At 47.4% G+C, this 13,002-nt stretch overlaps 1 protein-coding gene across 3 annotated transcripts in view; it reads right to left on the reverse strand.

The window, feature by feature from the left end:
• LOC149302367 (KH domain-containing, RNA-binding, signal transduction-associated protein 2-like) overlaps positions 1-13,002 on the reverse strand; it is a 154,332-nt gene that overhangs the window by 32,831 nt on the left and 108,499 nt on the right. The window contains exons 8-9 of one of the 3 annotated variants that reach the window (XM_089482593.1): positions 7,788-7,800; positions 1,098-1,119 (exon numbers count right to left, since the gene is read on the reverse strand). The exons of the other annotated variants lie outside the window; for them this stretch is intronic. Of the exons in view, the coding sequence (XP_089338719.1) occupies positions 1,098-1,119; positions 7,788-7,800 (35 nt within the window). The remainder of the gene's footprint in view (positions 1-1,097; positions 1,120-7,787; positions 7,801-13,002) is intronic. 3 annotated transcript variants of the gene reach the window in all.

Below are 13,002 nucleotides of genomic sequence, written 5' to 3' on the forward strand. Positions count from 1 at the left end.
ATCTTTATCACCTAGAAATTAGGCATGGCCAATCAAGCTCTCCTTACGAGAGACACTTAATAGTGCACAATATTTATAGCAAGTCCATATAGGTTACAATATCAGATTGCCCCATGACAAACCTAAAAAAGAATTCTGTGCATGTGTGTCCTTTTAGTTTTAGAATCACTGAGAAAAAATTGGAAATACATTTTTTATATGTAGAAAAAGAAAACCATGTAATATTGTTTAACCCTTTAAAACAGTCATGGCATTTTTTCCATGAACCAGCAAAGAAAACTATGTTATGTTCTTATTCTCTGGAATCAAGATTGCTTAACCAGCCTCGTGACATTAATTAGAAAGTGGGGCTGTGTATTTGCACAGACAGTGATACCACATATTAACCTGATCTACTGCATTTTGGTAACTCTAGTTGTGAGGAAATTTACAAAAATACATTCTTGTAGAACTTATTTCTACTAAGAAGGAAGCCTTAAAGTTGCCAAAGGAAATCACCTTCCAAACAAAACTAAGCATGTAATAGACGATGACAGTGCCAAAGGGCTGTAGCTGACAGGGCAACAATGCACCTGAGACAGGATTTGGATTTATTTTGCTTGGTAGCAGCCGATTCTCAAGAAATCGTGATGCCTCCAAGTTACTCTATCTTTCTTTTTGGTACCTAGCAACAGCTTTTGGGAAAATTCAACACATTCTTTAACTACTGTCTTCTAGTGTAAAAGATTTGAAATAGGTGGCTTAAAATATGTGTCTTAAACCATTAGCTTTTCAAGGTCTGTTCAAATAAAGGCTTTCCTCATTGTTGCTTATAAACCTGGTTTTGCGGGAAAGAAAGATACATCCCTAACATATCTTACCGGCATAAAAGTTAACAAATCTGAATGCCATGTTTTGCAAGATGATTTATTATCCCAATCTAAAGAAAATGCAGCTAGTGTTTTGAATTCCATCAGTTTACTAGTGCCACAGAACCAGTCCACACTTTTTAAATGGTGCAAAGCAATTGTACATAGACACAAATTATATAAATGGAATTTCTAGTTATTTAATTCACCGAGCAAATGTTGCATTATATATATAAAGAAGCCCAAAACTGTTTATTAAAGAAGAGGCTTACTAGTGAATGGTCCTTTATAATGCAGATTAAAGTCATTTAGATAAAAGTGTCACTATATAATATAATATAATATAATAATATAATAATATAATATAATGTGAATATATAAGTATCACATTTAAAGGGACATTCCAGAGTTTCATTTAGCTTCATCAACAAATAATGCATATTAAGGTACTTAATAAGTATTTCAAAATGCATTCTTTAACCTGTAAAATTAATGGAAGCACTTATGTGCACTGGGTGCCTCATTAGACCCCCCCGAAGATTCGCTGAGCCAGCACTCTATGCCTACTAGTTGCAGGGTGGGTAAAGAGGCAAATGCAAATACAGGGATGCTCCAGAATCCATTCAAGCATTTATAAGGATGTCACAAATGTGAAAAGGGACCACTCAACTGGCATATGAATTAAAGTCCACTTTAAACTTTAAATTGACTTTCATATGTGGTTTATATTCTATACAAAGATGTCACTAGTCAGAGCTGGCCTTAGGTATTCTGGCGCCCCCTGTGCGGACTACTCCTCTGGTGCCCCCATCCCCCAAAAAAGAAAGAAAAAAAATAGCTAATCTGCTGTAACAAAAACATTTTTTTTAAATATTGAAAAAACTGGACCCCGCTACCACACCAAAAAAAAATTGCCACACTGACTGCAGATTAGGGGAAGACTGAAAATCACATGTTAACTCAGCATTGAAGGTATAGATCAACTAAACAGAATCAGACATACAAACCCTCTATTTGTAGGTATACAATAATAATGTATGGAAACAGAGCGTACCAGATACAGATCGACAGAATAACACACACCCAGCTTTGCAGCTATAAATCAATTGGAATTCACATATAAACCCAGCATTAAAGGTATAGATAACCCCCTAATTTACAAGCCTAGATCACAGGTTGCACAACCCAAAGCCAGCCCTGGCATCCACATTGCCCACATAGAACCTGATCAGCACCCAGATTACCCACATATTACAGCCCAGCCTGAGCCAACTTTGTCCCATAACAGCCCAGTGTAAGACATCTTTGTCAGCAAACTATGTACCCCCTCTTCTCACTATCTATCCCCTCTCCCATCTACCCCCTTCTTATCTGCCCCTTCTCACTATGTACGCCCTTTTCACAATGTACCCCCTCCCCCTTCTCACTGCCTTCCCCCCATTCTCACTATGTTCCCCCTTCCCCACTTCTCAATATGTACCCCCTCATAATAATAATAAATAATGTTATAATTAATTTACCATGATTTATTCTTGCTAAGATGACTTTATGTTATTATTATTATTATGATTTGAGTAACTCTACTGTTTTGGACTGTCATGTTCTTGATGTAGAGGTATCATCACTTACTGGCTGAGAGTAATATGATTTAGAGTCAACCATATTTATTAGACTTGGGCACCAGGGGGCTCTTCGTGTTCGTCTTCGTGCTGGTCTTCGTGAAAAAAAAATCTTCGTATTCCGCGAATATTCGCCTGTTGCTGTCTTCTCTTCGGGCGAATATTCGTGGACATTCTTCGTGTTCGTTTTTTCTTCATTTTTGCCGGTTAAGGGGTTAATACAGGGTTAACGCGTACCGCAGCAGCTCTGGCGCCAGGAGCTTAACAGTCCGTATGAGCAACTCTATTGGTCGTCAGCAGGGGGCTCGTCTGCCAATGGTTGATGGCAGACGAGCCCCCTGCTGGAGGCCAATAGGGTCGCTCATACAGACTGTTAAGCTCCTGGTGCCGTAACTTGTCCGGCAGATAATAAATGATAGAACAGGGAGACCAGTGGGATCTGCCGGACAAGTTGCTTCATTAGGGGTTAACTTTTTAAAGTCTGTACGAGCGACTCTGTTGGTCGCTCGTACAGACTTTTAAAACCGCAACGCTGCAACATACCCGGCACATCCCACTGGTCTCCCTGTTCTATCAGTTAAATGTCCGTACGAGCGACCAATAAAGTCGCTCGTACGGACATTTAACTGATAGAACAGGGAGACCAGTGGGATGTGCCGGGTAAGTTGCAGCATTGGGGTTTTAAAAGTCTGTACGAGGGACTCTGTTGGTCGCTCGTACAGACTTTTAAAACCGCAATGCTGCAACTTACCCGGCAGATCCCACTGGTCTCCCTGTTCTATCAGTTAATAAATGATAGAACAGGGAGACCAGTGGGATCTGCCGGACAAGTTGCTCCATTAGGGGTTAACTTTTTAAAGTCTGTACGGGCGACTCTGTTGGTCGCTCGTACAGACTTTTAGGCTCCTGGTGCACTTGTTGCACCTTAAGGGGTTAAGGGGCCGTGCGAGTGAGCCTATTGGTCGCTTGCACGGCCCTTTAACCTATGGAGACCTGCAGGGTCTTCCTCTGGCATCAACCAATTGGTTGATGCCAGAGGAGGTCCCTGTAGGCGACCAATAGGCTCATTCGCACTGCCCTGTAACCCGTGACGGCGAACCTGCGGATTTCCACTTCCGGGAAATGCCGTGACGCCGCGATGCTGCGAAGATAAGTTAGAAGGGGGGAAGAATGGTAGACGAAGACGAAGACGAACACGAAGATCTTCGTGGTGTGTGTCTTCGTCTTCGCCTACGTTTTACCGCCGCTGTCTTCTCTTCGGCGTGTCTTCGGAACGAACAAGAAAACACACTCTTCGTGTTCGTTTTCGTGTTCGCCCAAAGTCTAATAGGAGTTTTTGTTATTGTACTAAGCTAGATTCCTATAACAAAGTCATCACACTGTATTGCTATTATACTCAAAATCTAAATTGATTTTTCAAGTATCACCAGCTGCTTGTCAGGGAAGCCTTAGCTCTTTATTTAAGTGCTTGTGGCATAATATCTAATCAGTTTTATTTAATCAATATGGTATCCAGCTGTTCTGATCCCACTAAATATAAGTTAGGATTTAATCAAATAATGATAGCTATGCCTTGTAGGTTTTCTTTGAACCCAGTTTTCCAAACCCTCAACATAAGAGGGTTATTAATAGAGTTGAAGGTTATAATTGCAGGAAAAGGGTGTACTTTGTTTACTAGCCTTGATAAAATTGGACAACTTCCTATTAATTATTTAAGGTCTGTTTTAGAAAAAAATATGGTATGTATATTTCTTCAACGTAAGTGAATTGTGGTAGTGCATTGTTGTAATTCTTTCGCCATTTATTTTTACCCAGGGCTAGATTTATGTTCCATGAACAAGCATGGTAAAAATGGATGGTCTAATGGCCAAATGGGATGGAACATGGACAGACCAATACAGAGCATTGGTATTGTACTGTGAATTAATACAAAGAAATGTGTTCCAAGAAAGTGACATATACTGTCAACTGTTTGTGGATAATAACACATACACACAGCCTGCATGTGCCATCTTTGCCCCCTAACCGCCTGCCTGTTCCATGTTTGCCCCCCAAACACTTACACATCCATGCTAACATAAACACTTACACACATACATACATTCTCATTCTTTTTTTTTTCAATTCACCGTTTATTGCAAGGCAGATAAGACAGAGCACAAAATCTCAACAGCAGTACAAAAAACAAGATACATAAGGTACATAGTCAGGAGGGGTCGCCTCCCGTAGGATACAGGCCAATTAATTGTCAGCACGAACACAAATGTACAGTATCCATTGAAGGCAAGGAGATTTGTGCTACATAACAACCGCAATCGACAAACAGTGGCTGTAGGCAAAACGGCATGTGTAACAACAATAACAAGAACAAGAGCAAGAGTACCTGCAAGAAAAGGACAGCGTAAGTAGGAGAGGGTGTCTTGGCAGGAAAACCAGACTGTCCCACGTCACAGGTAAGTCAGGTACATCAACATTTCGTGTAAAATCAAACACAATATGAGTGGTAAACATAAAAGAAATAAAAATATAAAGTAAATGGACTGAGATCGGAGATCCGAAGTGGAGGCAAAAGGCAGGAAAGGACTCAAGGCACCAAGGAGCCCGGACGGTCAGCAAGGGAGGAAACATAGGTGCGCCAGTGGAACCACTGGAGTTCGACCGAGTGCTCCTGGCCCCTAGCAGCCCCCGTGAGGATCTCCATCTGGTAGATAAATTCAACGCGTCGGAACCAGGCAGACATAGAGGGAGGGCTGGCGGATTTCCAGGATCTAGGAAGGGTGGTGAGGGCAGCATTAATTAAATGAAATTTGATGGAACCTTTGTAAGACTTGAATGGGATAGTGTTGTGATGCAGGAGAACGGATGCCGGGGTGGCTATGAAAGACTGGTCGGCTACCGCCCGGATAACTGTAGACACCTTGTCCCAAAATGGCCGGATTGCCAGGCAAGACCACCAGATGTGGTAGAGGGAACCAGTGTTACAGCGCCAGCACGTAGGAGGGATCTGGGGTAAAAATCTGTGTAGGTCGAGGGGAACCTTGTACCAGCGGGTGACAATTTTAAAGAGCGTTTCCTGCACTCTGCTGGAGACAGTCCCCTTGTGCACAATCACAAGCATCCTCTCCCAGTCCTCCAGGGAAAAAGAGATCCCCAGGTCTCCCTCCCAGAGTCTAAAGTAATAGGGTTTGGTACGGACCACGGGGGTGAGCTGAATGGCGTACAAGGCAGAGAGGAGGTGCGGGGGTTCCCTGTCTGCCATGCAAGGCACGAGCGAGGATGCCTGAGGAGGCGAGAAAATGCTTAACTTGATGGTACAAGAAGATCCTCGGGAAGGGGTTAGTCGGGGCACCAGTCAGTTCCGTCAATGGTTTAAAAGTGGAGCCCTGGGAGACATGGCAAACCCGAAGCACGGAAACAGAAGGGGGAAGCGTAAGGGATGACATACGAATGGCATCTCCCCCAGGCACACAGTCAGGGTGCCCTGAAATAGGAAATAGGGGAGAGGGTTCCAGCAAAACTCCTCCAGCACGCATAACCCCTTTGAGTGCTTTCAGTGTTGACGTAATCAAGTGATGAGGGGTTTGGACAACACACCTCTGCAGTTCAGAGATCCAAGGAAGGTCACCGAGGGGACAGGATAGGGTCGCGGCCTCAACCTGAAGCCAGGGCCGGCTAAAGCCAACAGACCATTCGACGATGCGACGGAAGTGGGCAGCCCGCCAATACAGTTCCAGATTGGGAAGGCCCATCCCCCCCGACGTCTTTGGCCTAGTCAGGTAGGAAAAGGAGAGCCTAGGGGGTTTGCCCTTCCATATGTACCGAAGAAAGGCACTGTGACACTTATGTATGTAGGAGCGAGGGAGAAAGTTGGGTAATGTCTGAAAAAGATAAAGAAAATGAGGAAGAACATTCATTTTAAGAACACTAACCCTGCCGAACCAGGACACATGGGGGAAGGCCCACTTAATCAAGTCAGCGTGGAGGGTAGCTAAAAGAGGATCAAAGTTCAGGGCCTTAATCTTAGTCAGGTCCAAGGGGATGAGGACGCCGAGATATTTAATAAAATCCTCCTTCCATCAAAAGGGCATCGTGGAACGGATATGATGGGAAAGGTCCGGCGGAAGGTGGAACCCCATTACCTCGGACTTGGACAAATTGATTTTATAATTGGAGAGATAGTGGAAATGCTCAAGTAATGACAACAAAGCAGGGAGAGAATGGTACGGGTTCGAGCGCGTCACAAGGACATCATCAGCAAACAGCGAGATTACATGGGAGCGACCTGCTATCTCAATACCTTTAATGACCGGGTTGGACCGAACCGCCGAGGCAAGTGGCTCGACCCCCAGGAGGAACAAGAGGGGAGAGAGAGGGCACCCCTGACGCGTCCCATTAGACAGAGTCACCCCACCGGATTGGAGTCCATTAACAGTAACGCGGGCCATGGGGGAGGCGTACAGCACACGGATACAGGTCAGGAACCGCGCACCCAGACCGATACCCTCCAGGACATTAAATAAAAAGGACCAGGAGACCCGGTCAAATGCCTTTTCGGCATCCATGGAGGCAAGAATCATTGGGGTCCGGAAGTACTGGGCATGCGCAACAATATCTATGACCTTGATTGTGTTGTCTCGCGCCTCCCTCCCTGGCACAAAGCTAATTTGGTCCGGGTGGATCAGACCCGGCAAGAGGGGACGGAGTCGGTTAGAGAGTACTTTTGCAAATAGTTTGACGTCCACATTGATTAGTGAAATCAGTCTATAGCTACTGCAGAGGTCCAGATTTTTGTCAGGCTTGGGTATGACCACAATACAAGCATCCAGCGCCCGAGGGTCGAAGGGCTCACCCCTAGCTATAGCATTAAAGTGAGTGAGTAAACGGGGGCCTAGTAGAGGTAGAAATCTCTTATAATAAATGGCAGAGAAGCCATCCGGGCCCGGGCTCTTGCCTGAGGGAGAGCTCCTAACTGCAGATTCAACCTCGGATATCGTGATTGGATCGTCAAGGAGCTTACTGTCGTCCGGGGTCAGAACTTTCTGAAGGTGCGCATCCAGGAAGTCAGCAGTGGCCCGCTGAACATCCGAGGGGGGCCTGGGCTAGGTGGGAGATTGTAGAGAGAGGAGTAATAGTGCTGGAAACACTCAGCGATTTTATGGGAGTAGAAGTGCAGCTGATTATGTCTATCACGAATCCTGAGCAAATAGCTCTGAGCCCTTTTCGCTCTCAGGGCCCTAGCCAGCAGTTTACCTGGCTTGTCCCCGAATTCGTAAAATTTATGGCGCGTCAGAAAAAAATTACGCTTAATACGCGTGTCGACCAGGGACACTAGTCTCATCCGAAGGGCAGTGAGTTGTAGTTGCAAGGACGGAAGGAGTGTCAGTTTATGCCTCACTTCCAGCTGTGCTATTTGTCTGGTAAGGGACAAGATAGAGTCCAAGCGCAATTGCTTCGCCGGAGCCCCCAGCCCAATCAGGTGGCCTCTCATAACTGCCTTATGGGCCTCCCAAACAGGGATATGCCCAGGGATATACGCCTCAGATATGCCCAGGGTGGAGTTCTACGCGAAGTAGGTAGAAATATGGGAGAACAGAGAGGATACATTTTCAGGGTCATCCAGCAGAGTCTCATTAAGCCTCCAACTCCATTGTGGCTTAGGGAGCGCGGACAAAGAGATAGACATAAACACAGGAGCGTGGTCACTAATAGTGGAAGGACCTATCTCAGCAGAGTGCAGGATGGAAGTGGGATATAAAAAAGGTATCGATCCTGGAGTAAGTAGTATGTGGCGATGAGAAATGGGTATAGTCCCTACCATCCGGGTGTAAGACCCTCCAAGCATCTATGAGTTGGTTCAATTTAAAATGTTTGAGGACTTTGCGAATCATGGAATACGGGATATGTGATCTGCCAGAGGACGTGTCAGACAAAGGGTCCATATTAAAGTCCCCACCCAGGACAGTAATCCCCTCCTGGAAATCCGCCCGCTTGTTAAGTATGGAGATGACATACCTACTCTGCTGTGGGACTGCAGAGAGTCCCTAGGTCACTGTCCAGAGAGGACAGGGGAGCTCGGGGGGGGGGGGAGGCTCGCGAAACAGGTATAGAGGGGAAAAAGTGGAAAGGGATGAATGAGCAAAAAGAAATAGGTGGGTGAGCAGGGAAAGAAAAGGAATGCAACTACTGCGCCGTCCGCCTAGGAAAGCAGAAAGCTTCCCACGGGTCCGATAGGGTGGGGAGACAGAGCATGGAGATAACGTGCACCCAGAGGAGGTCTCAAGGGGCATAGCCCCGGCAAGGAGGCCCAGGTTGGCGGCCATATCTGAAGGGGGCGACACAACATGTCAGGTAAAGGCACGACCTCACCGACAGTGGTCTCGACGTACCCAATAAAAGTTTAAACTAAACAAAAACACAGCAGGTGTAGTATATAAAAAAATAAACATTAGTACAGAGTCACAGCCCCGGGTGTGCGTAATGTGTGTGCAGTGTAGAGCCAGGGGTAGACTAGGGCCAGTCCCACTGGGCATCAGGTCTGGAATGGGAGCCCAAATACAAACTGCCCAGAGGAGGTATGGCAGTGAGCACAGAGGCCCGAAGCATAGGACACGGACCCAGGCTCGTGTATGGCGGGCACACGGTCAGAGGCGACCAATCGGGTATAAGACCCAGAAATCAAGGCTATCAGCAGTCGTGGACATGTCTAATGTGTGCGAGGTGAGGCGTGTATGAGTGGGTGCGAGGAGATCAATATGGGAAAACATAATAAAAACGTGGAAAGCGCAAACCGCACAAAAAACATAACACAAAAAAAACCCAGAACATAATACCCGATCAGAGTCCACAAGTCCCGGACTATGAGGATGAGGGGTTGCGGTCACGGGCACTCGGAAAGGCGGGTAGAGTTCAGCAGATAGGTGCCCGGAACCAGGCCAGAATCATCGATATCCTCACCGGGAGATGCAACATGGAGAGCAACGAAGAAGGTCAATTCAACCGGTGGTCGGAGCAGTAGAAGGAGCGCGTTGGGACCTCTTCCTGCGGTTGGTGTGCGGGATCCAGGAGCCGGCCGGGTGGGAGAGAGGTTGCAGAGTCGGCGGAGCAGCCTCCCAGTCAGGAACATCAATGGGGGGCAAGTCCATTTCCTCCAGGAAAAACTTCAATTCGTCGGGTTGTCTCAGAGTGGAAGTTCCCCCATTTCGCCTCGCGATAAGCACAAATGGAAAGCCCCATTGGTAGGGGATGCCTGCAGCACGAAGCGCTGATGTGACGGGTCGCAGTGCCCTGCGCTTCTGAAGGGTAAGTGGAGACAAATCCTGGAAGACAGAGATCTTCTCCCCTTCAAATTCCACGGTGCCAGCCAGACGGCATGCCTTGAGAATCGCCTCCTTGACCGTGTACTCGTGCATACAACAAACCACGTCTCTTGGTGGAGCAGACGGGGAACCCCTTGGTCGAAGAGCACGGTGAGCCCGGTCAAAATGGATGGGAGAGTCCACAAGTCCCGGACTATGAGGATGAGGGGTTGCGGTCACGGGCACTCGGAAAGGCGGGTAGAGTTCAGCAGATAGGTGCCCGGAACCAGGCCAGAATCATCGATATCCTCACCAGGAGATGCAACATGGAGAGCAACGAAGAAGGTCAATTCAACCGGTGGTCGGAGCAGTAAAAGGAGCGCGTCGGGACCTCTTCCTGCGGTTGGTGTGCGGGATCCAGGAGCCGGCCGGGTCGGAGAGAGGTTGCAGAGTCGGCGGAGCAGCCTCCCAGTCAGGAACATCAATGGGGGGCAAGTCCATTTCCTCCAGGAAAAACTTCAATTCGTCGTGTTGTCTCAGAGTGGAAGTGTCCCCATTTCGCCTCGCGATAAGCACAAATGGAAAGCTCCATTGGTAGGGGATGCCTGCAGCACGAAGCGCTGAGGTGACGGGTCGCAGTGCCCTGCGCTTCTGAAGGGTAAGTGGAGACAAATCCTGGAAGACAGAGATCTTCTCCCCTTCAAATTCCACGGTGACAGCCAGACGGCATGCCTTGAGAATCGCCTCCTTGACCGTGTACTCGTGCATACAACAAACCACGTCTCTTGGTGGAGCAGACGGGGAACCCCTTGGTCGAAGAGCACGGTGAGCCCGGTCAAAATGGATGGGAGAGAGTCCACAAGTCCCGGACTATGAGGATGAGGGGTTGAGGTCACGGGCACTTGGAAAGGCGGGTAGAGTTCAGCAGATAGGTGCCCGGAACCAGGCCAGAATCATCGATATCCTCACCGGGAGATGCAACATGGAGAGCAACGAAGAAGGTCAATTCAACCGGTGGTCGGAGCAGTAGAAGGAGCGCTTCGGGACCTCTTCCTGCGGTTGGTGTGCAGGATCCAGGAGCCGGCCGAGTGGGAGAGAGGTTGCAGAGTCGGCGGAGCAGCCTCCCAGTCAGGAACATCAATGGGGGGCAAGTCCATTTCCTCCAGGAAAACCTTCAATTCGTCGGGTTGTCTCAGAGTGGAAGTGTCCCCATTTCGCCTCGTGATAAGCACAAATGCAAAGCCCCATTGGTAGGGGATGCCTGCAACACGAAGCGCTGAGGTGACGGGTCGCAGTGCCCTGCGCTTCTGAAGGATAAGTGGAGACAAATCCTGGAAGACAGAGATGTTCTCCCCTTCAAATTCCCTTTGCCAGCCAGACGGCCTTGAGAATCGCCTCCTTGACCGTGTACTCCTGCATACAAAAAACACGTCTCTTGGTGGAGCAGACGGGGAACCCCTTGGTCGAAGAGCACGGTGAGCCCGGTCAAAATGGATGGGAGAGTCGTCCGGTTGTTTAAGCAGCGAGTTGAAGATGGTCTGCAAGGTGGAACGGATTTTCAGCCAAGCCACGCACCCGGAGGTTGTTTCTCCTGCCCCGATTATTGAGGTCTTCGAGCTGCCGCCTTAGCTGTTGTAGTGAGTCCGTGTGTGTGTGTAGGGTGGAAGAGAGGTGATTAATCCTCTCACAGGTAGTCGAATGGCCTTCCTCAAGTGTGACCACGCGGTCTCCTATCTGTTTCAGGTCATGCTTAATATCCACGAGGTCGGCCCTAACTCCATGGAGAGCATGCTCCAGCGAAGACAGCCACAAGGTCCACTTTCGTCGGGAGCAACTTGAGGGCTTCTCTCCTCAAGGAGGACAGGGAAGGTAAGCCCGGGTCCGGATCCGAGAGGCCCAACTCTGAGCAATCGCTGGCCTGACTAGCAGGCGAGGGCGCCATCTTGGCCTCCGAGTCCCACGAATCTTGGTCAGGTGTGCCATGGAAGTAAGACCGCATGGAAAGATTGGAGGTCTTATCCCGGGTCCCTAGAGATCTAGGGGTACCCCCAATACGGTTGGTCTTCCCCATTAGCAGGTTATAGCGGAACGGAGCGTAAGTTAAGGCGGACGGCGAGCAGAGCTAAAGGCTTAAGCGGCCATCTTGATCGAGCGCTGGCTCCGCCCCCCTACATTCTCATTCTAACATACATTAATTCACTCCCTCACGCACCCCCTTACCTCACCCACAGCTTACCTCTCTGGTGCTTGCACGCTGTGAGAGTAGCCTAGCTTTTACCACAGGGTCACACTGCATTCCTGCCTTACCCTGCTGGTCCAAAACTGTTCACAAAGGGCCAGTTCGATCTGGACATGCCCAGTCCCACCCTCTGTGAATAATTGTGGACCAGTGTGAAGGAAGCAGGAATGCTATGGGGTAACGTTAAATTACCCTGCTGTAAAAGCAAGGCTCCTCACACAGCTCATGAGCATCAAAGAGGTATGCTGTGGCCCTTGGCATGCAGGGAGAGGGCGAACAAGTGATTGTAGGGGACATCTAGGCCCCCTAGAGACGTGGGAGCCATCGCAATTATGACCCTGGTAGTTTTGCTACCAAGTCAATTGTTTAATGCGACGATCACTAGGATCTCTAGTTTTAAATTATGACTTCTTGTTCTAACATTTGCTCATCTTTGAAATAAATATTTCTCCTGTACCTTGTTAACTCCCTATATGTGTTTTAATGCTATCGCATCCCCTCGCTATTGTCTCTAACAAGCTATACATATTAACTAAAATGGAAGTGTTTGGTATGAAAAGCATTAAAGAAGTTTATACATAGCTTCTCAAGCTCAGTTAATCCATAAAGCAGCCAGTAACCATATATTAGCAATTTATTTCTTATACTTGTCAATTCCTTAAATATTTAAGATCCTTTCGAAAACATTTCAAATAAGGTACTGGCCAGATATTTTCTTCTCCAGTGACATAATATATAGAAGAGCTCATGAAAAACGTCTGTTGAGACGTTTGTTTGAATTAAATAGATCAATATCTCTGATAGATCTTTACCAGAGTCAAAGATCCCAAGTCAGCTAATTTCAATAACAAAATTGAACCGTAAACCAGAAATAACACAGATCACTAAAAGTATTGGCCATCTTCTAGCATATTGTACTTTTGGAGTTCCCACTGGGAGAAACTCCATTTGATATGGTAATTTCACAGATCTAGGTATTCGTACTAGAGTGACCATTCAGT

The sequence above is a fragment of the Sceloporus occidentalis genome, unplaced genomic scaffold, assembly GCF_023333645.1.
Source record: "Sceloporus occidentalis isolate IW3139 unplaced genomic scaffold, rSceOcc1.0.p SCAF_19, whole genome shotgun sequence".
NCBI lineage: Eukaryota > Metazoa > Chordata > Lepidosauria > Squamata > Phrynosomatidae > Sceloporus > Sceloporus occidentalis.